Source organism: Plecotus auritus, assembly GCF_963455305.1.
Source record: "Plecotus auritus genome assembly, chromosome: 2".
NCBI lineage: Eukaryota > Metazoa > Chordata > Mammalia > Chiroptera > Vespertilionidae > Plecotus > Plecotus auritus.
This window is the reverse complement of record NC_137771.1, coordinates 18,245,236-18,269,161: the sequence shown is the minus strand read 5'-3', so window position 1 is coordinate 18,269,161 and position 23,926 is coordinate 18,245,236. Positions and strand designations below refer to the sequence as shown.

Here is a 23,926-nt window from a genome sequence, read left to right as displayed (position 1 = left end):
TCCTTTGATTCATACCTGGAATCAACAGATTGCCAAGTGTCTTTCAGATCTCTCTCCCTTGCATTCTCACCATCACTTCCCTGCTTTGAGCACTAGTATGCTCACTATGGCTATTCCAGTTACTTCCTAACTGCTTTCCTGCTGCTAGTCTCTCTACCCTCCCATTTCACCTTCCCCAGTTCCACCAGAGCTGATTCTGAAATAAACAGAACGCCTATGTTTCCGATATCCCAGCCTAACAGTCAAAGTTCTTCAAAGTACCTCATCTTGCTGGTCTCAACTTCACCACACTGTCCCCATGCATCCTCTGTTCCAACTACACTTCCTGTTAACCAGAAACATCTTGTACTTTTCTACCTCCCATAGCCTTGCTAAAGCTGGTCCTTCTGCTTACAATGTTCCTTTCTTCCCTCTTGTCCAAATAAATTATTTTACATACTCCAAGATCCAGCCTAAATGTCACCTTCTTTATGACTCTTTTCTTTACTGTTGTCTACTATAGTACTTTCTTCTTTAAAAAAAACAACACACGTTATTATTGATTTCAGAGAGAAAGGGAGAGGGAGAGAGAGACAGAGACGTCAATGATGAGAGAGAATCACTGATTGGCTGCCTCCTGCAAGCCCCCTATTGGGGATTGAGCCCGAAAAGCAGCATGTGCCCTGACCAGGAATTGAACCATGACCTCCTGGTTATGGGTCGACACTCAACTACTGAATCACACCAGCTGGGTGAGTATCCTTCTTTTAAACGATGTCATTAGAGTCTTTCCTATATGAACAACTCTGGTGGTGTGTTTGTTTTTATAGAAACGGTTAGCTCACAGTATTTGGGTCTTTTGGCTCTTACCGTGTAAAATGTTTGCTCTCTTCATGAACCTCCATCTCTGAGCTTTTAAATTCATTTAATTCTTTTCTTATGGCAGCCTGTGGAGTAAAAGTGGAAATGTTTCAGCATTCAGTATAGCAGTGGGATTTGCCATCTGGTCTCTATTGTACTTAACTTTGTGAGTCACTGTAACCCACAGCAGGCAACCCAGAGGGAAGAAAGAAGCCAGGGCAACACATAGGGTGAAACACTGAGCCAGTACCCATTGCCTTCCCTGACACCAACCAGCTCATAATAAACTTAAAATCTCCAGTGAAACCAAAACACTTGGAGAGTTTTAAAGAGATATTACAGCTTTTATAGTTTCCATGCATGTAAAAATGCTTTTCCTGTTTAAAAAGTGAAATACGGTAATTACTAACATATGATACCCAGACTCTCTCCAACCAACATAATCACCATTAAAAATATGTCTTTTTTCCTTCCAGATTTCTGTACTGGGATGTAACAGGGACTTTCTTCCAGTTTTGTTGTTGTTGGTGGTGGCATCATTAATATCAAGTTTTGTATTTTGTATCTTCAATTACAAATTTAACATCATTATTAAAAATAGAAATTTTGTTTATGTTTTCCTTTCCATTAGTGTTTTGCATAGAGAGAGAGAGACAGACCTTGTCGGCAGGGGTCAGTTTGGTCCAAGGTTTGTCAGCTCGCCGGTCATAATCTTGAGCATCTGTTACCTCCACATATTCATTAAACCTCAGAATCTTCCTGGCAAGGAGTTCGGCCACAGTTGGCCTTTGACTTAGCTGAAAGAAATGGAGCCTGTTAGTTGACTATGCCAAGAATCAGGCATCAATCATGCATTAAATCACCTCTAATCCAGTGGTTCACCCTTCGCTGTACATTGGAGTCACATAGGGACCTTCAAACACTACTGATGCCTGGGTCCATCCCTAGAGATTCTGGGTATTGATTGTATTGTTTTTTATTGTTGTTTTTAAATCCTCACCTGAGGATATTTTTCATTGATTTTTAGAGAGTGAACGGGAAGGTATGAAACATCGATTGAGAGAAACATTTATGTGAGAGAGACACATTGATAGGTTGCCTCCCAAATGAGCCCTTTCCAGGGCAGGGATCGACCTGCAACTTAGGTATATGCCCTTGACTGGAACTGAACCTGGGACCCTTCAGTCCGTGGGCCGATGCTCTATACACTGAGCCAAACAGGATAGGACGAGAGGTTTTTTAAAAAAATATATTTTTATTGATTCGGAGAGGGAGAGATAGAAAATCACTGATCAGCTGCCTCCTGGGGGTGAGCCGGTAATCTGGGCATGCCCCGACTGGGAATGGAACTGTGACCTTTTGGTTCATAGGTCAATGCTCAACCATTGAGCCATGCTGGCCGGGGAGAGGTGTTTTTTTTTTTAAAGCTCCTGAATGCACAGCTAAGTTTAAAAACCATTGCTATAAACAAGTGTAAAGTATTACCAGTGCTTCTCAGACTTTAACATGCATACAAAACACTTGGGGGTCTGGTTAAAATGTAGATTCTGAATAAGCTAGTCTGGTAGGGCCTTAGATTCTGCATCTCTTACAAGGTCCTGGGTAATGCCAATGGTGTTGGTCCATGGGCCAGATTTGAGAAGCAAAAGGATTAGGGCTATAAACTCACATATAATAATTAGAAAGTGAATACATTTAATATGAAAATAATATCTAGGCAGCCGTGGGCAAACTACCGCCCGCGGGCCGGATCCGGCTGTTCTATCCGGTTCTCTTGCTCTCCCCTCCGCTCCTTTACTTTGAATTTATATTAGTTCACACAAACACTCCATCCATGCTTTTGTTCCGGCCCTCCGGTCCAGTTTAAGAACCCATTGTGGCCTCGAATCAAAAAGTTTGCCCACCCCTGATCTAGTGGGTAATATTAAGGATGAATTTATTTTCTTTTTATTATTTTTTTAAAAATATATTTTATTGATTTTTTTACAGAGAGGAAGGGAGAGGGAGAGTCAGAAACATTGATGAGAGAGAAACATCAATCAGCTGCCTCCTGCACGCCCCCTACTGGGGATGTGCCTGAAACCAAAGTACATGCCCTTGAATGGAATCGAACCTGGGACCCTTCAGTCCGCAGGCCGATGCTCTATCCACTGAGCCAAACCGGTTAGGGCAAGGGTGAATTTATTTTCAACATGAACAATGTCCAGGACAGCAGATTCTGCAATACATTATGATTTAAAATTGCACCATTAGGTAACCTGCACAACCTGAAGGCAGCGAGTCCAGCTGTGGCCTCTAGCTATGCTTATTCTAGTGAAGATACTTCCTCTGATTCTGGGGGAGGGGAGAAATGAGGAAGAAAATGTCTAGATCCCCTCATTCTCTTGTGGATTATTATGTTTAAGAAATATCTAGAGCACTCAGACCAAATCAGAATCTACAGAAGCCAATTACAAACGATTATGGTGAGAAGAAAAGGAAATAGGTATTGATACTAGAGCTTTAGAGCTAACACACGTCTGGTACAGAAAAGATTCTACCCTAACTGATCTGGGACAAGGAAAAAAATCCTAGTTGGTTTTTCATGCTTTTCAGATATTAATAAGGATCAGTTCATTCTTTCCCAGATTAGAAAATAACCAGTTTGCCTTACAGAATTGAATGTTTCACACTCCCGTTACCATCTCTATACTTCAACAGGTTTTAGAGCCTACATCAAAATCCTAGGTCTATCAAATAAAAGGTAAAATTTTATGCATTTACTGAGCACCTTCTTATGCCAGGCTTTCTTTAAATCGTAAAAGTGAAAAAAAAAAAGCTCTTGATAATACTGTATTATTTTCTGTATTTGTATCATGTGTTCTATTTTCATAGCAACCTATGGCAATTCAAATCAAGTGATTTCTTTCCAATCAGTAAGGTCATTCAAAGATAAGACATGCACTCAGGAGACAGACAGAAACTGAACACTGGGCAATGTACCTTTCTAGTGAGCCGACGTTTAATCTCCCGCTTTTCTGCCTGACGATCAGCTTCATTTTTGGCTACAGGTGACAGTCAGAAACAAAAAATGTTACTTCACAATGGCAACCTGCATATCAAGCTTTTCACTAATTACCGTGCAGGCATTTCTTACAGACTCCAAGTCAGAATAAAAGTTGAATTTTGGGGATGGCTAATCAAGATGGCTAGTCAACTGGTGGTCTAATACTCAAGAGCAAGGGTAGCAAACTATGGTACCGAGTCCGGAATGTAGGCTATATTTTTACTGCCCATGAGCTGAGACTGATTTTTACATATTTTTAAAAATATCTTTTTCCCCCACTGTGCTTTATTTTATTTTAAGGTTAACTTCTACCTCTTGTTAAATATGTTTTTACTCGTTTTTAGAGAGAGAGGTAGATAGAGAGAGAGAAACATCCATCAGCTGCCTCCTGCACACCCTGCACCGGGGATTGAGCCCGCAACCCAGGCATGTGCCGTGAGAATCGAACCAGTGACCTCTTGGTGCATGGGTCGACGCTCAACCACGGAGCCACACTGGCCAAGTTGGTTTTCTCATTTTTATTTTTTTTCCATTTTTTTATTTTTTTATTGATTAAGGTATTACATGTGTACATATCTTCCCATTGTCCCCCGCCTCACCCCACAGTTTTCTCATTTTTAAATGATTACATTTGAATGGTTTGGTAAGTACCTAAATAATAGCTTCCTTTTATTTTGGCCTGCAAAACTGAAAATATTTACTCTGTGTCCTTTAAAAAAATCTTTGCAGCCCTGGTCAGTGTGGCTCTTTTGGTTGAGCCAATGAAAGGTTGCCTGTTCGAGTCCTGGTCAGGGCACATGCCAGGGTTGTGAGCTCGATCCCTGATAGGCGGCCATCAATGTTTCGCTCTCACAGTGATGTTTCTCTCTCTCTTCCCCCTAGCCCTCTCCTTTCCTCTCTCTCTAAACATTGATAAAAAATCTTTAAAAAAAAAATCTTAAAAAACAACAAAAACCCCTTTTCAGATTCTTGCTCAAAGGTAACCACTTAGAAAGGAGATCACACTAAGTTTTGTGTGATAGGTTTGTAAAGACTGCCACACTTTTTAAAAATTTTATTTTATTGATTTTTTACAGAGTGGAAGGGAGAGGGATAGAGAGTTAGAAACATCGATGAGAAAGAAACATCGATCAGCGGCCTCCTGCACACTCCGCACTGGGGATGTGCCCGCAACCAAGGTACATGCCCTTGACCAGAATCGAACCTGGGACCCTTCCATCCACAGGCTGACGCTCTATCCACTGAGCCAAACCAGTTAGGGCTAGACTTCCACACTTAAAAATTTACTAAGTTGCCCTAGCCGGTTTGGCTCAGTGGATAGAGCATTGGCCTGCGGACTGAAGGGTCCCGGGTTCGATTCCGATCAAGGGCATGTACCTTGGTTGCGGGCACATCCCCAGTAGGAGGTGTGCAGGAGGCCGCTGATCGATGTTTCTCTCTCATCGATGTTTCTAACTCTCTATCCCTCTCCCTTCCTCTCTGTAAGAAAATCAATAAAATATATATTTAAAAAAAAATTTACTAAGTGATTAAGTTGCATATATCTAAATAGCTATGAAAGAACAAGGTCAAACTGAGCATGCCCACAAGTAACCCTATGAAGCCTAATCCTCTTTTTAGGTCCAAATTTCACCCTATAATATGGAAAAATAAATCTGACCTAGATTAGAATGCTATTTCAGGAAGTTAATTCTGTACGGAGGGGGAGGAATAAATACATGGTCCTATTTTGTGACTTTAGAGATATGAAAGTCTTAAGAGATGAAAAAGGCAGCAAATCTGCTGCACTTGGGAGTTGCTTTGGGTCCCAGTCCTTAGATTCCACTAGGAACAGGAGGGCCCCTCCAACTGCACAGCCACTCTTTTGCTTCCTTTTTTTAAAAAAATATATTTCTTTATTGATTTCAGAGAGGAAGGGAGAGGGATAGATAGAAACATCAATGATGAGAGAGAATCATTGGTCGGCTGCCTCCTGCACACCCCCTACTGGGGATCGAGCTCACAACCCGGGCATGTGCCCTTGACTGGAATCGAACCTGGGACCCCTCAGTCTGCAGGCCGACGCTCTATCCACTGAGCCAAACCGGCCAGGGCTCTTTTGCTTCCTTAAAGAAAGGGAAACGTTGGGCAGCGTCTAACACACACTGAAATCCTCCCAAAGGCCCAAGGCAGGCTCAAGATCCTGTGAGAACATGAATATTTTTTGTAGCATCCCAGTACACTAAACAATACTATAATTTATCTTGTAAAGAAAGTTTGGGGAACTCTGTTCCTTCAGGGGAAAAGCTATGAAAAGTCCTTCCTTGGCTGGAACACTCTCTCCTTGGCCCTTGCAGAAAATGCTTCTCTTCTCTGTTATATATATTAAAGTGAGAAATATAGAAAGAAAATCTGTACAACTTTATTTTTATAAGTGGACTCACGCTGTAATATATTTCGTTGTTCAAGTTCTTCTGGTGTTGGTCTTTGACTCAGTCGTCTAAAAAGAGAAATAAAAATATTAACTATGTTAAACTTCTCAATCCTGTTTATAAAGACCTGTTTTGGTCTTAGTTTTATATTAGTCCCTACACTGACAAGAAATCAATAAAATCTCAAACTGTTTTGATATTTCATTTGTTTATCTGATTCACTGTTTATGAAACAAGTTTCACATTGAAAGTGTTCATACAGATGTTACAACATAAAAAAGAATCCTATATAATAAAAACCTAATATGGTAAATGTCCGGTCAACAAGTCAGCTGTTCAACCAATCAAAGCATAATATGCTAATGATATGCTAAGGTCACTCAACTGCTCGCTATGACATGCACTGACCACCAGGGGGCAGACGCTCCAACCAGCAGGTTAGCTTGCTGCTGGGGTCTGGTAGATGAGGACTGAGCGAGATGGGCCAGACCACTTGAGCCCTGCTGCAGTCCCTCCCCGGCTGGCCAACCTCCCGCATCTCTCCCCAGCCCCAATCATGCACCTGTGGGGGTCCCTCAGCCTGGCCTGCGCCCTCTCGCAATCCAGGACCCCTCAGGGGATGTTGGAGAGCCGGTTTTGGCTCGATCCCGCAGGCTAGGCCGAGGAACCCCACTGGTGCACAAATTTGTGCAGTGGGCCTCTAGTTGTATGTATAAACAGGAGGCCAGAATTCTAGTTCTAGCTCGGACATCAACAAGCCCTAACACTACAAAAAAGCTCAGTCAGACTCTGAATGTACTCATCTGTAAAATGAATGTTTGGACTGGACTGGTGGCTCCCAAACAGATTTGCTTCTTCAGCAAGTCTGTTAGCAACACAGATCCTCCAGGCATATTAACAAAAATTTTGATTCAGGAAACCAGGATAAGGACTGAGATTTTAAAATAAGGTCCTCTCTATCAAATATTTGATGAAGTTTCTCATCATCCACAGTTCTGTTACCAATGATGTGTCATTTTTGGAATCAGAAAATTACTCATTTCTTATCACCTATATATAAAACCCTAATATGCAAATAGACCAAATGGCAGAACCACCGAAAAACCGGTTGCCATGATGTGCGCAGACAGTATTTGAACCACATGGTAATAACTATTTTTAAAGTTTTTTAAAAAAATTTAATTTATTTATTTGTTTTTATTGATTGCAGAGAGGAAGGGAGAGGAAGAGAGAGACAGAAATATCAATGATGAGAGAGAATCACTGATTGGCTGCCTCCTGCATATTGGGGATAAAGCATGCAACCCAGGCCTATACCCTGACCGGGAATTGAACCATGACCTCCTGGTTCCTAGGTCAACACTCAACTACTGAGCCATGCAGCTGGGCAAAGATTCCCATTTTAAACTAATTCCTAATTTTGATGGTCTCTTGCTGACAGAGGGCCACAGTTTTGCATTGAGAGTGCCATCCTGGCCAACAGCACAACCAGGTGTTTAAGATAGGAGAGGAGAATATATTTTAGTTAATTAACATTCTTAATTACTTTTAAGTAATGTGTCACCAGTTCCATCTCCTTTTCCTCATTCTGTCAAGAGATACATCTGAGTTGGGAAAACACCTGGACTCTGATGTGTATTATATGTGCAGGTAATTGGCCTGCATTCAGTTTCTCTGTGCTTTGGGTTCCAGCTCACTTGAAAAATATAGTAACATAATGAAAAAATATGTATACTAACACTTTGAAAGGAGGCAGTTACATGGAACATGTATAATAGGTGTAATAAAAAATGTGGGTGTGCTCTTTAATTGGGCTGGCATCTCATGCTTGAACAACTGGATAAATGACAGAGGAGTCTCGCTATTCTGGGAACCACCTGAATTCTCTAAAACTTAAAACAACAACAAAACGTATCTTATGGTTTAATTTCCAAGTTCTTAGAGAATATTCAACTGGGCACAATAGGTTTGTTGTTTTTTTTTAGAATATATTTTTATTGATTTCAGAGAGAGGAAAGGAGGAGAGAGAGAGATAAAAACATCAATGATGAGAGAGAATCATCGATCAGCTGCCTCCTGCACACCCCACACTGGGGACTGAGCCCAAATCCAGCCATGCTGGCCAGGCCACAATAGGTATTTTAAAAATATTATACTATTTCTAAATTTTTTTTTAAAAAAGCAACTAAATGATAAATGAATGCTTCACCACAAAATATGTCTCCAACATACATACTGTCCTAATCAAATCAATGTATTCTAACTAACGGGCCTACCGGATCAGTGTGTTCCCAATCTGGTGCCGTATTTCATTCCACTCCTCTTTGCTTTTGCGAGGCCAAGAATTCAAGTTCAACTCTGGTTCACTGGGTCTGTGATTCAACTTCATTGCCAGTGTGTCTTTCCTCTTCACTTTGTTGGCCAGAGCACCTTTGCACAAGAAAAAAAAAAAATAATGTTGAAGCTTAAGGCTCAACCTCACCTGCTTGAGCTTTAGGCAAGAGTCTGAACAAATAATATCCTATCTCCCAGCTTCCTACATGGCCTCCAATCATCCAGCTAACACAGAGGTGGGGGTAAAGCTAAGAAAACATCTAAAAATCTCAGCCAGATGGCCTCAGATGGGCTAAAGATATCTTCTCTTCTACCAGTCCTCTATACTTTCATCCTTAGTAAAAATTGCTGTAGGAGAGAATCTAAGCATGGGACAGCCCTCTGAATTACAACAAAAAGTATTCATACTAACACACCTCATAAAATTCCTATCTTAAGGCTGTTCTCTCACTTTCAGGATTCCATTATTAAAAACAGATGAAAAACTGAATGACGCAATCTACTTGGCTCCCGCTCACTGGCTTGTTATAACAATGGCAATATCAGAGACAAGAGTTCTTCATAAGCCAACATCAGGCAGTCAGATGACTCGATGGGAGAAAGTGCCTGTTTCCATTCATTTTTCACTTGCTAAGACCAGCCAGTAGCTTTATCTATAAAATAATTTTCTCTTTTGCTTTTCCCTCCTTTTCTTACTGTTCTGGCTTTCATCTTCATCCTCTTCGTCTCGGTACTGAATGGGACCTTCTGAGTCTGAGTCGCTCTCCTTCTCTTCCTCTTCCTCCTGCAGACTCTGTGGTAGTTTAGGAGTGACTGAGATAGGAGGCATGTCTTCACTGAATGCAGATGGGTGGGTTTGCTCCTCTTCTTCATCGTCTGGACTAAAAAATGAACATAATTACATAACCTTTCAGAAAGGTTAAGGAACATACACTACTACAAGCTAGTAAGTAAGAGGTAGAGCTGGGATTTGAACCCAGAGCTAGCTTACGCCAAAATCCATGCTCTTAAGCACCATGTATCAAAAAACACAGGGGTTTCAATTTTAAAGTGTAAAAGTTGATAATTTTTGTATCGTCATGAAATTGTCTGCTATGGAAACCATGTTATAGTAATCAGCAGGGTAAACAAAGTTCAAATTCTAGAACGTCTTATTTGTTGAGTATTCTTTTTACTTTAAATTTATTCACATTTTCTTTTTATAAGTAATTTTTTTCCAAGAAGGGCTAACTAGAAAAGGAAAGCAAAGGAGAGGAAACAAGAGGCAAGCTTTTAAGGCACTCACACTTTCAGCATTTCAATAGTGATGGGAAGTGACCTGGTACGACCCAGAGTATTGCTGTCCTCAGAAAAGTTGTCACTGTTCTCGAAGAGCAACGAATGAGCTCTGTGAGAGCCCTCCAAGGAAGAAGAGATGGGAAGTGGGCTGGTCAGGGCCTGTTGGATTCGGATATGCAATGGGAGTGGGGGTAGCCTAGAGGGTACATGGGGCTCCCCAAAGCTGTGGTCCAACATCCTCTTGGGTACTTCCTTCTTCTGGACTTCCTGCTGGGGAACCTCCTGGGGTAGATCTAAAGAAGGTGCAAACTCAATTTCTGGCACAACTTGAAAAGTCTTAGCAGGGAATGGAGGGGACCGTGGGGGTTCTGGAGGTATGTGAGTAGGCAGCGGTGGGGATGGAGAGGGAGGTGGGATAAGCAGCAGCTGTTCGGAGCCCACAGAGCATGTGCTCTTCTCTCTTTGATCACTTGGTGCTTTCGTGGTGGTGGTGGCGGCGGCAGACTCCGAGGTGGGTACCAAGGTTGATGGAATGCCTCTCTTTGGTGGTAAGGGTGGGGATGGTTTAGATAACAATGTTCCACTGTTTATTGCTGGAAAAAGAAAGAGCAACATCTCACTCTAAGATGGCTTTACAATGCTTTGAAGGGCCAGCCCAGGGCACAGAATTAGAGCTGAGCTGTCTTAACCTTTCAGGCAAAAAATTACATTTCATGGCTTTGCCATTCCCTAGATACCTCATTCTAAAACAAAATTACCCTTCAATATCTATGAGACCTAATAAATGTATACCTCTATCCTAATACTCTGATAAGAAAGTTTTAACAAAAATAAAGAAATGTTTTAAAAGAAAACTTAGCAGCTTTTAAAAAAAGAAATGGATTCTAGAGAGAGAGAGAAAAAGAGAGAGAGGGAGATATCAACTTGTGATCAAACCTGCAACCTGGGTATGTGTCCTAACTGGAAATTGAACCCACCGCCACTTGGTGTATGAAATGATGCTCCAAACAACTGAGCCACATAGGCCAGGGTGGTAATCTGATGTTTTAATGTCATTTATCATAAGTGTGTGTGTGTGTGTGTGTGTATACACACACACACACACACATATATATATGTAATGTATTTTTATTGATTTCAGAAAAAAAGGGAGAGGGAGAGATAGAAATATCAATGATGAGAATCACTGACCAGCTGCCTCCCGCACAGCCCCCACCAGGGATCGAGCCTACAACCTGGGCATGTGCCTGATCAGGAATCAAACCATGATCGAATCAATACTCAACCACTGAGCTACCTCGGCTGGGCTCATCATAAGTATATTTTTAAAAGGACTTTCTAGAAAAACAGCGCATACACATTAAAAAAAGGATTCAGCCCTAGCCAGTTTGGCTCAGTGGTCAGAGCGTCAGCCCTCAGACTGAAGGGTCATGGGTTCAATTTTAGTCAAGGGGACGTACCTCGGTTGCAGGCTCCATCCTGGGCCCTGATTAAGGTGCGTGCGGGAGGCAACCAATTGATGTTTCTCTCTGTCTCTCTCCCTCCCTTCCATTCCCTCTTAAAAAATAAATCAATGGAAAAAGTATCCTCAGGTGAGGATTAACAAAAATAAAAATAAAAAAAGGAATAAGCCCTGGCCGGTTTGGCTCAGTGGATAGAGCATCGGCCTATGGACTGAAGGGTCCCGGGTTTGATTCCAGTCAAGGGCACATGCCCGGGTTGTGAGCTCGATCCCCAGTAGGGGGCGTGCAGGAGGCAGCCTGTCAAAGATTCTCTCGAATCTTTGATGTTTCTATCTTTCCCTCTCCCTTCCTCTCTGAAATCAATAAAAATGTATTTTAAAAAAAGGATTAAAAAATGTAAATCTTAGGATCAATGAAAGAGATACTTTTGGGTAGACTGGGCTATTGCTGCCTCTCTAAAAACAGCAGTTGCTTACCCTGAAAAAGAGTATACTACTGGTTTAGAGCAGTGGTTCTGGTCCCTGTATATGCAGAATCAGCATCACCTGGGAACTTCATAGAAATGCAAATTCTCAGGCCCTATTCCAGACTTACTGAACCAGAAACTTTAAGTGCAGGGCCTAGCAATCTGCATTTTAACAACCCCTCCAGGCGACTGTGATGAGAACACCTGTCTTAGACAACCATTTGCGAACACAAGTGTATAGAACAGGTCTGTACTCAAGAGCTGAAAAACCTATGTTTGATTTCTATCTTTCACTAACTGCAACCTTGAATGAGTCACAATTTCTTCTTGTTCTGCTTGCCCTTATTATATAATAGATAAAATCAATTTCCTACTTCACAAGGAGATTTTGAAAATAGGTATATGAAAGCTTCTCAAGTTCCTCAGAGATAAGTCAATCTAAGGTGGTGATAACATGATAATAATAATAACCTTCATCCTGTTTTTATCAAGCTACTCCAACTTGTCATACAATAAATTCTAAGCCTGTTTTTCAAGGTTCTAGTCACCCCACACAACTTGATGGTTATTAGCCATTTAACAAGCATATATATTTTTTAAATCCTCACCTGAGGACATGCTTGGAGAGAAGAAGGGAGGGTAAGAGGGAGGAAAGGAGGGAGGGAGGGAGGGAGAGGGAGAGAGAGAGAGAGGAAGAGAGGGAGGAAGGGAGGGAGAAACACTGATCGGCTACCTTCTGCATGTGTCCCAACCAGAGATCGAACCTACATTCCAGGTATGTGCCCTGACCGGGAATCGAACCTGCAATCTTTCTGTGCACAGTACGACGAGACACTCCAGCAGGCCAACAAGCATACTTTTTATTCCTCCAATCGTTAACAAAAACTTTAAGCAGTACTAAGCCTAGTATCATTTTTCCTGAAAAACTATCTTCCTTTCTCTCCTCCCTTTATTTTTTATTTTTTAAATATATTTTATTGATATTTTACAGAGAGGAAGGGAGAGGGATAGAGAGCTAGAAACATCGATGAGAGAGAAACATTGATCAGCTGCCTCCTGCACACTTCCCACTGGGGATGTGCCCGAAACCAAGGTACATGCCCTTGACCGGAATCGAACCCGGGACCCTTCAGTCCGCAGGCCGACGCTCTATCCACTGAGCCAAACCGGTTTTGGCTCTCCTCCCTTTATTGAAAATTCCTCTAAGAAAGTATGCATTTATATAAAGAAAATAGACCTAAAAAGGACTTCAGGTAAATATAAAAAATTTACTGAAACCAATTATCCTCCCTTTCTCTCTTCCACCACTAATTTTACTAAAAGTAGCATTTTTAACTTTCAAGATAAAACATGATTTTATCAGAACAATTTAAATAATTTCTTTTCCAGTTCCCCTTGAAGACATTATGCCAGATTCTGAACCACAAGCATCTATACAATCATCTATTCATCTACTGGGCTTATGCTGAAGGAATGCACTGGCAGTTTAAAGTAGGTTAAAATAAATCTTTTCTTTGTGCTGGTCAAACCTGTTGTGATCTTCACATGCCCAGTACCCCAACTATAGATAGTATTTCAGAAACAGTTTTAGGAAAATAGATATGAATCCCCCACACCTGAACCTAATTTTAGTGGTTTCTGACTTCAGAAGCCTGTTTCCACTCATAGTCACCTGCCTCATTTTCAATACTTTTTTATAGAGTGCATTCAAACGGACAAGATATGGAAACTCTCTCAAAGACCAAGTCAATATTGGATAAGTATCCTATAAAATAACCATCTAAAACCCAACCCAACCCAAAATGGCAACTTAAGGACTTACTTACCAATGACAGGGTTGCTATTTCTGTGAGCTGGTTTAGGGGGAGGGACAGGGGGCTGCTTGGCAGAGACCGTATGAGGGAGGCTCGGGGTAGCAGTAGTGTTAGTGCTGACAGGAGCAGCAGGAAGAGTCCTGGGTGCTGGGGTAGGGGGCACAGAGGCATTAATAACAGTTTTTGGTAGGTTTGTGGCGGCAGCAGTGGCAGCAGATGCTGTGGTGGGGGTGGTGGTAGAGGTGGAGGACATGGACCTTGCTGTGCTGCCAGAGAAAGTGGCATCCTTTGCTTGCCCTTCATTTGCTTCATGAGAAGAGGACAATGGTCTTTTAGGGGGAAGTAAAGGCTGTCTGGGTGCATTCTCAGGAACGAACTCTGCTTCAGAATTAGGCCGGCTTCCAGTTGAGCCTGTGTAATAACAGATACGATTTAAAAGGAGAGAGAGTAACAAAACAAACTAAAAAAGCTAACAATTTATAATCAATTTCACCCATTATTTAATTTATAGATTAACTAGAAGCCTGGTGCACGGAATTCGTGCACGGGGGTGGAGGGTGTCCCTCAGCCCAGCCTGCACCCTCTCCAATCTGGGACATCCCTCTCACAATCCAGGACTGCTGGCTCCCAACCATCCGCCTGCCTGCCTGCCTGATTGCCCCTAACCGCTTCTGCCTGCCAGCCTGATCACCCCCTAACCACTCCCCTGCCAGCCTGATTGACGCCTAACTGCTCCCCTGCCAGCCCGATTGCTCCTAACTTCCCTCCCCTGCCGGCCTGGTCACCCCTAAATGCCCTCCCCTGCCAGCTTGGTCACCCCAAACTGTCCTACCCTGCAGGCCTGGTCCCTCCCAACTGCCCTCCCCTGCTGGCCATCTTTGACCACATGGAGGGCCATCTTGTGTGTTGGAGTGATGGTCAATTTACATATTACCTTTTTATTATATAGGAAGGATTGACAGGCAAGTTTCCCAACTGCAAAATACTTAAGGTATATGACACTTTTTAAATCAGTAAGTGAGACTTATTATCGTAGTGATTTGTCATACAAGAGCCAGGAGGAGGCACATTCGATAGAATACCTTGGGTGGAGGAAGAAAAACGTGTACCTTAAAAATGTCCTACAGTTATCTGACATTTAACATCTTCCATCCTTGAGAATCACAAATATAGATACTTTGTGAATTAAAGAATGAGAGGGGGGAAATTCTACTTAAAGTTACAACTGGTTGGGGAATTGCTAGAAAGCAGAATTCCCTCTGGGTTTTATTTCTCCCCTTGTTCTTGCAAATCCCTGAGGTAAATGAGAATGACTGACACATGGCTCTTTTTAAATTTTTACAGAGAGAGGAAGGGAGAAGGAGAGATAAAGAGAAACATGGATGTACTGCCTCTACTAGGGATGAAGTCTGCAACCTGGGCATATGCACTGACCAGGAATTGAACCAGTGACCTTTTGGTTCATGGGTCAACACTAAACCACTGACACACTGGCCAGCCTCTTTTTTGTTTTGTTTTTTAAATCCATGGCTCTTAAACTCAAAAATTCAGTTTCTTACCTAGTTGCTTCTTTGGGTCCTCTTCTGGAACAGGTTTCCCAAGACTTGCTATTCTTTCTGGCTCTTCCTCTACTGGGACTGGACTAGAAGATCTGGCATCCCCAATGGGGGTGGTATGGCCATTCTTTAACATGGCATGGTTCAACTTCCCTGGATCCTCACCATCTGCAAGGTCCAAACGGAAAGGGCAAACTGATGAGACTGGCATGGTCATCTTATCCCATTTCCTCCTCTTCCTTTTTAGCTTATTATTTAGATCTAGGTTGTTATTATTATTACTAGAGGCCCGGTGCATAAAATTCGTGCACGGGGGGGGGGGGTCCCTCAGACCGGCCTGCACGCTCTCCAATCTGGGACCCCTCAGGGGATGTCTGACTGCCGGTTTAGGCCCGATCCCTGCACTTGGACATCCCTATCGTAATCCGGGACCACTGGCTCCTAACCGCTCACCTGCCTGCCTGCCTGCCTGATTGCCCCTAACCACTCTGCCTGCCTGATGCTCCTAACTGTTCCCCTGCTTGCCTGATTGTCCCTAACTGCCTCTGCCTGCCTGCCTAATTGCCCCTAACTACCTCTGCCTGCCTGCCTGATCACCCCTAACTACTCTCCCCTGCCAGCATGATCGCCCGTAACTGCTCTTCCCTGCCAGCCTGATCACCCCTAACCGCCTCTGCCTCAGCCCCTGCCACCGTGGCTTTGTCTGAAAGATGTCCGGTCTATCCGGTCTAATTAGCATATTACCCTTTTATTAGTATAGATTTTTATTATTATTTGGATCCTTATAGTAGTGGAAATTAAGTAATTCCTTTTTAAAATAGACATTTGATTGCCTATTATGTGCCAGCTGCATTGCTACATGAATAAGACAGACTTATTATACATGTAATTACAGTATTAAACATTAAGAACTATAATGGATGAAGTGGTAGGAATAAAGAAGAAATAATGATCTTGGGGTGGGAATGGGGTTAGGAAAGCTTCACAGAAAGTGATAGCTAAACTTGGTCTTAAAGGAAGGGTAGGAACCTACTAGACTGATAATGAGATAGATTCTTTAATGTATCTAGGAAGAAGGAACAGCAAGTATAAAGATGTGAAATTATTTGACATTTTTGGGAACTGGCAACTAGTTAAGTCTGGCAGTAGAACAGATGCATATAAGGAAAAGTTACGGATAGGACTGGAGAGGGAAGCAAGAGCCAGGCTATGAAAGATACCAAACATGTAAAAGAGCCCGGACTGAATCCTGTAGGTAACAGGAAGCTAATGAATTAAAGTGGGAGAGAGATCTGATCTGACCTGCCTTTTAGAAGGTTAACTCAGAGATGTGAGGAGGATGGATTGCACAGTGATTGAACAGGAACACAAATAATGAGCTACTGTTAGAATATATAGGTGAGAAGCAGCAGAGGGTGCCTGTGTGTATTATGGGTCGAGAGCAAGGGGTAGAACTGACAGATGCATCAGAGATAAATATGAAATACAAACTAAACTGCAGGAATCATCACTAGGCTGAAGGCTTTGGGATGACCACTCATCACTATGAAAATTGTAGGTAAGATTCCTTCACGGAGCAATTAGACAAACATTCCCAGCTACTGCTGAGGTTTTTCTATACTCCTTTGGAGGAGAAAACTAAAAACAAAAACAAAACAACAATAAAAAACACACACCTGAGGTTGGAGACTAAAAACTCTGTCTCAGCTCCTAGTGTGCGAACTGGAACTAGATGCTCTCTAGATGGTGCCCTTTATTTCCAGGGGTGGGCAAACTTTTTGACTCGAGGGCCACAATGGGTTCTTAAACTGGACCGGAGGACCGGAACAAAAGCATGGATGCAGTGTTTGTGTGAACTAATATAAATTCAAAGTAAAGGAGTGGAGGGGAGAGCAAGAGAACCCTCCGCTCTTTCGGCTCCGAGGGCCGGATAGAACAGCCGAACGGGCCGGATCCGGCCCGCGGGCCGTAGTTTGCCCACGGCTGATTTAGACAGTATCATTCTTCATGCAGGCTAAATAAGAGGCGGAGCTTGGGCTAAAAGTAGTGAAGAGACTAAGGCAAATGAGCACTAAATAAAAATGTACTTCTAAAGGTGAGATTCTGACAACTACTTTATTTTTTTTAAAAACGGGGAGGGGCAAGAGCACGATGATTATGCAAATGTAGTAAGTTACTACTTATGTTAATTCAGACCAGCGTTAACAAAAACAGGTCTTTCGGGAATATAGAGCAATGAATCATCTCAGTGCCAACATAGACTGCTACTTTTGAAAGCAATATAGTGAAAGGTTAAGACACATTACTAATTGGTTTCTACTCAGCACATATTAGTAAAATATATGTAAAAGCAATCAGTTCTCTCCCAAGTTAATCAGGGTTGCCTACTTTGAAGTAAAATTTCTTATATTTAGGGTTTCTGCAATGCTAGCAGAGTGGAGCAGAAGTATCTGGCTTTAATGCCTCTGAATGGCTTCCCTCTCAGAAAATCTATTAAGTATTTTAAAATATAGTCAAATTAAAACCATAATCAAGCCAAAAGCCATCTTCAAGTATGAAAAGATCTTTAAGGTTCAAACATAGCTTTTGGCCTAAACTGGAAATATATGTCAGGCCCTGAGGCCCATCTCTGAGTTTCTTCTTACAGAATAAAGCTTAGGTCAGTTTTTTGATTGGCATAATGGCATCTTGTCCAATGGCTGCAACTAATTTATCAATTGGGCCTTTGAGCTCCTAGGCAAAAACAACTTTGAGCCAGAGCCAATAGGAAGCAGAGGGCAAAAGAGATTGAATGAAGGTGAAAACCTGGCTGGTGTAGATCAGCGGTTAGTGTCGCCCCACACACCGAAGGGTCTTGGGTTCGATTCCTGATCCCAAGGGAGGCAACCAATCAATGTGTCTGTCTTATATCAATGTTTCGATGTTTCTCTTTCTCTCTCTCTTTCCTCTCCCTCTCCTTCTCCCTTTCCCCCTTCCACTCTCTAAAACTCAATGGGGCCCTAGCTGGTTTGGCTCAGTGGATAGAGCGTCAGCCTGTGAACTGAGTGGTCTTGGCTCAATTCCGGTCAAGGGCATATGCCCGGGTTGCAGGCTCGATCCCCAGTAGGGAGCGTGCAGGAGGCAGCTGATCAATGATTCTCTTTCATCATTTATATTTCTGTCTCTCTCCTCTCCCTTCCTCTCTGAAATCAATAAAAATATATTTAAAAAAATAGAACTCGATGGGAAAAATATCCTTGGGTGAGGATTAACAAAAAACAAACTAGAAAGAAGTAATGTACAGGGTTTTGTGGTGAGGGAGCAAGAAAGGTGAGAGGCATGGCGTGAGGAATGGCTATTATAAAAAAAACAAGGGCCAAAGGTACTGCAACTGAGGGGTTAGAATTTTAGTTAAACACCTCCATACCTGGAAGATTTTGTGTCCTACTGTAAAAACAAGCAGATGCATGATAAAATAAAAACTACATATGCTCATAACTAACCATGTAGAAAATTCATAAAAATAGAAAGAAAAAAATTATTCTCATCTCATCATCCAGAGGTAACCAATGCTAATAGTATTTTTCCTTCAAGCTTCTTTCCTCTGCTTACTTTTTTAAAAATATATTTTTATTGATTTCAGAGAGGAAGGGGAGAGGGAGAGAGAGAGACAGAAACATCAATGATGAGAGAGAATCATTGATTGGCTGCCTCCCATACGCCCCTCACTGGGGATTGAGCCCACAACCCAGGCCTGTACCCCGACTGGGATTCGAACCATGACCTCCTGGTTTATAGGTTCATGCTCAACCACTGAGCCATGCCAACGGGGCCTCTGCTTACTTTTCATAAGGTTGAAATAATAAATCTTCAATATACACAATTTAATTAAATTGTGTGATTAAGCAATACATTCACACAGTTCAAAACCTAAAAAGTATAATATGCCAGCAGTTTGGCTCCTTTCTCCTATTATCCAAAGGCTATGGTATATTTTAAAAACTTGGTTTTCAGATTTTGCCTCATAAAAGGTAACTCTAATGTAGATAAATAAAATGCAACCACTGTACTATATAGTCTTAACTCTTCTGATAAGCTGCTTGATAAAAGCCAGACACTGGAGAAAGTCTTGACATTATTAAACCAGCAATGAGTGTTGAAATACCAAAACATGATCTTTATGACAGACAAACAGAAGATTAGGACAGCAATATGGGCATGAGACAAATTTGGTCAAAAAATGTAGAAGAGAGAGAGAGAGAAGATAGAAAGGAAGAAAGAGAGAGGGAAAAAGAGAGGAAGAGAGAGAAAGAGGAAAGAGAAAAAAAGAGAGAGAAAGGGAGAAAGAGAGAAAGAGAGAGAAAGAAAGAAAGAAAGAAAGAAAGAAAGAAAGAAAGAAAGAAAGAAAGAAAGAAAGGAAGGAAGGAAGGAAGGAAGGAAGGAGGGAGGGAGGGAGAAAAGAAAGAAAGGAAGAAAGAAACGACTAAGTACTGCAGCTGGCACAGAGGATGTGTGCTCCAACGATCCTTCACTCACTATCAGAGGTAAAGATCACAGCCAGATAATTCAGACATGGACTGAAAGGTGAACAGTTGTCCTCTACCCCTGCCAGAAAATGGACTTTAATGAAAAAAATTAGGAGGTAATTATTAGAATAAAATAATGTTATACTTATACCCCTATTTGACATTTTGTCCAAAAAAACACACACAACAACACTGTTATTCTCACTAGTATGTTTTTATCTTTCATTTATTAGATATTTTCATTCTCACAAAAATATATGCCTTCCTTAAATAAATAAAAAATAGGTAAAATGTCATTAAATTCTATAAAAATATCTTATTAATATTTAATTTTTTATCATTAAGTATAACATCAATAGAGAAAAATGCATAGAACATAAATGTAAATTTCAATGAAATACTACGAGGAGAAGACTTGTATGATCATCATGAACATTAAGAAATTTTTCCAGACCCCAGAAACTTCCTTTTCTGCCTAGTACCATTCTTTTCCTTCTCCCACAAATCAATCACTCTCCTAACTCTGTGACAGTCCTTTCTTCGTTTTTTTAATTATAGTTTAACCAGTTAAGCACACACCTCCAAAATCTGTAGTTTAATATTGCCTATTTTTCCTTTACATTTACAGAAATAATACAACATATTTTTTCATAACTGACTTAATTGCTCAATATTACTTATGAGATTGGTATTATAGCATGTAGGTGTAGTTTATTTTCATTGCTGTGTAAGTATTTTATTTTATAAATGTATCATGTTATATTTTACTATTATAGGCATTTAGGTTGTTTCTAATTTTGCTCTATTGTTAGTAAATACTGCTGCTATAAGGATATTTGTACATATCTTGATACACATGCATACAAATTTTTGTTGGATATATGCAGAGTTCTGGACATACCTGCACATAGGTTTATATATATCCAGCTTTCACAGATTCTTTAGTGAATTCAATGCTTTTGCAGACTTTCCTATAGAGTTTTTTTCTTTTTTAATAGATATTAAAAAAATATTTTAGATGTATGAATAGTTTTTGTTTTGTTTTTAAAGTTGATCCCCCACCCCCATCAATGGCAAAAGAATGAAAGAAAATTCAAATACCTAGTCAGAACCAAAAACCAAGTGTACAGACAGGCATATACCATTTGTGTGCAAACTCACCCTGTTCAGAGTCTTCCAACAGAACCCCTCGTTTAACCAGCTCTTCTCTTGGTTTTCGCATAGATATTTTCCGCTCTAAAACTAACATTAAATTGGAAAATAGCACTTAGAAATGTGGCAGTTAAAGTTAACTTTAAGCATTCTAACTCCACAGGTAAAAGTATAAAGTGGTTCAATTTTCTAGTCTCTGGAAAGAAAAGGACAGGAAAATTCCCTTTAAATTAAAAAACTTAATTTCTTTCATATATTGTGTTATTAGGAAAATAGTATTTCCAAAAAGGAACTATCCTTATATAATATTATCTTTTTCAATGATAAGGTATTTATGAATATACTTTCTCTGGGAGGAAGTGGCCAGAATAGGAAAAAAGAAGCATCTAAGATTTGCTATAGTTTAGAAACTCCATTTACCACTTGATAAACTTTAGTCCCATCAATATATCAACTTGGGAATGAGGCTATAGTAAATAAGGCTTAGTGAGTAACCACTTGGTTTTTTAATTCTAAAAGATTCAATTCCTTCTTCAAATAGGGGGTTATCAAAGCCTGGGAGAGGAATGAAAAAGTTAGGTAACTTCCAAAATAAGGACCTCTTTAACACAGAACATATATCTAAATCTTTATTTTTTCACACACACACACACACAAATATATATACATATACATACATACATACATATCTCTCTCCTTTCCTCTCTGTAAAAAATCAATAATATATACATATACATACATATGTATATGTATATATTATTGATTTTTTACAGAGAGGAAAGGAGAGAGATAGGGAGTTAGAAACATCGATGAGAGAGAAACATTGATAGCTGCCTCCTGCACAACCCCTACTGGGGATGTGCCCGCAACCAAGGTACATGCCCTTGACTGGAATCGAACCTGGGACCCTTGAGTCCACAGGCCGACGCTCTATCCACTGAGCCAAACCGGTTAGGGGTCATATATATATATTTTTTTATTGTTGATAGTATTACAGATGTCTCCCATTTCCCTCTCCCCTTTATCCCCCTTCTCTCAGTCCCTCCCCCTCTCCCCCCAGGTCATCACCACCCTATTGCCCATGTCAATGGGCTATGCATATAAGTATATAAATTTTAGTATCTCACCTTCTGATGTCTCTTTGAATTTATCGCTGCTTTTTTTTTTGCGCCATTTCCAGGGCTTGAAGATCTTGCCAAAGCCTGAGAACTTGCTCTTCCTTTTGGTGGGAGGCGTCATGTCTCCTCCTGCTTCCACACTGTCCATGATCATGCCTGGGTCGGCAGTGGGCTGGCCTGCTTCTTCTGTCGCATGGTGAGAGGGAAGAGAATAGCCAATTCGTTATTCTGGCATAATCTTGAAACTGTCCCTGCCCCTTTCTTCCTGTTGTAGTTGGAAAGGATCACAGCAATGATAAACAATCATGCAGAGACAGACTCCTTGACATCACATAGACACCAAACATCAAAATCCATGACAGATAAACTACTGAGGAGGAAAACGAACCAAACCAAGTTGATATCATTTTAGGACAAAAATTCAATGAGTTGATTATAACCAGCTCAAAATCTCTTAAAGGCACACCAACAAATGTGGATGTCTTCCCACTATGCATGAGATCTTGCCCCGTGAAGCCTCCTGTCGTTGCCCTTCTCATTCTTTGGCATGAGGAAGGTCTTCCCCAGCTAACACTACTATCTCCCCTGTCACTGAAGCAGGGAATTCCACCATTTGTGAGTGAGTCATTATTCTTTGTTAAACACTGCCCTCTCCCTATCCTCCTCTTATATCCTGAAAGAGGATATAAATAGTTCAGAGAGGGGGTGACACATTAAGTGTTAACACCTTACTTACATCTGTTTTTCAGATTATTTTCTGCCTTCACAAGACCCTAGGGAGTTCTGGAGCACTGGAAGGGGACTGAGGTGGGGGAGCTGGGGCATAGAAGGATAGTGGTTTAAAATGAAAAAAAAAAAATAATAATAATAATATTTTTTTTTTTTTTTAAAGTAGGGGTGTGGTGAGATTCCACTTTGCTTATCACAATATTGTTTTAGGGACAACTCTGATTTTAAGGCTTTCACGAGAAACATAACTGACATGGTAGATGTACAGGATTGAAATGAAAGACCATTAAGTAAGTCCCTCATAATGACTATACATGCAGGGTTTAGTTAGGTAGCTTTAGTGGCAGAGAAAGGAGCAGCCAAGACTGGGCCAAGAATAATACTTTTAAAAAGCAGGAAGGCAACAAAAAAAAGCAGGAAGGCAACACAATATAGTTTTGCACTCCACCTACTGTCCCAGGGTTCTCTGGAGAAGTCTAGAGGAGAAGAAAAAAAGAGAGTCATGTGGAATAACAGTCCTGAAATTAAAGTGGGACCTTTACTTTATAGAAATATATCAAGGACCACATACTGTATTATCACATGTTAACATGTTTATTGTAAAAAAAGTTTCCATCTGGAGTAAATAACACTTTTTGGGGGGATATAAAAGGACATAACAACTTCACTAAAATCATTTTTAATACTGTAGATATGTTTTCATAAGAGAAAATATATAACCAACATGCATTAATTTTTTTGAAAACAGTATCAAAATCAATATTTTTCTAATTGACAGATGTGAGTCTAGGGAAGTCCACTGATGAAGGTCAGACTGAATGTAGCAATGGCTGCTGATGCTTTATTTTGATGTATCCAGATGACAGGGCCAAATAGGGTCCTGGTTACTGAAGAAAGCAGATCAAGAGGACGGAGGACAGGGACTCTTTTCTTCCCAGTTGCATGATTTAGTTATGGGCATCCTGGGTCTCAACTACTTTAACTCCCATATGAAATCTGATTGTAAAAGTGGACCATATTTTAAAAAGTGTAGTTGCCAGAGACATTAGAAGAACTCCTGTCATAACAGTTCCCCCTCAATGGTACCCTGAGGTGAACCCCCAAGAGTGAACACATGGTATTGCTTTTAAGTTAGTGCTTTAACTAAGACAATATTCTCCCAATTGTGGAATGTCAATCAGACCTCAACATATCATAATATTTAACATATGTTA

At 40.9% G+C, this 23,926-nt stretch overlaps 1 protein-coding gene across 6 annotated transcripts in view; it reads right to left on the bottom strand.

Moving 5' to 3' along the window:
* Positions 1-23,926, bottom strand: part of LOC308243090 (mediator of RNA polymerase II transcription subunit 18) — a 102,926-nt gene that overhangs the window by 2,731 nt on the left and 76,269 nt on the right. For 2 of the 6 annotated variants that reach the window (XM_080658220.1, XM_080658218.1), the window contains 12 exons: positions 23,165-23,188; positions 21,993-22,169; positions 20,875-20,955; positions 15,212-15,376; positions 13,665-14,063; positions 9,917-10,502; positions 9,328-9,512; positions 8,574-8,727; positions 6,310-6,365; positions 3,823-3,884; positions 1,500-1,637; positions 850-926 (listed from right to left, as the gene is read on the bottom strand). In XM_080658220.1, the coding sequence (XP_080514346.1) occupies positions 850-926; positions 1,500-1,637; positions 3,823-3,884; positions 6,310-6,365; positions 8,574-8,727; positions 9,328-9,512; positions 9,917-10,502; positions 13,665-14,063; positions 15,212-15,376; positions 20,875-20,955; positions 21,993-22,169; positions 23,165-23,188 (2,104 nt within the window). Of the gene's footprint in view, positions 1-849; positions 927-1,499; positions 1,638-3,822; positions 3,885-6,309; positions 6,366-8,573; positions 8,728-9,327; positions 9,513-9,916; positions 10,503-13,664; positions 14,064-15,211; positions 15,377-20,874; positions 20,956-21,992; positions 22,170-23,160; positions 23,189-23,926 lie in introns of all 6 variants that reach the window. The other 4 variants (XM_080658223.1, XM_080658221.1, XM_080658219.1 and 1 more) reach the window with 2 other exon arrangements.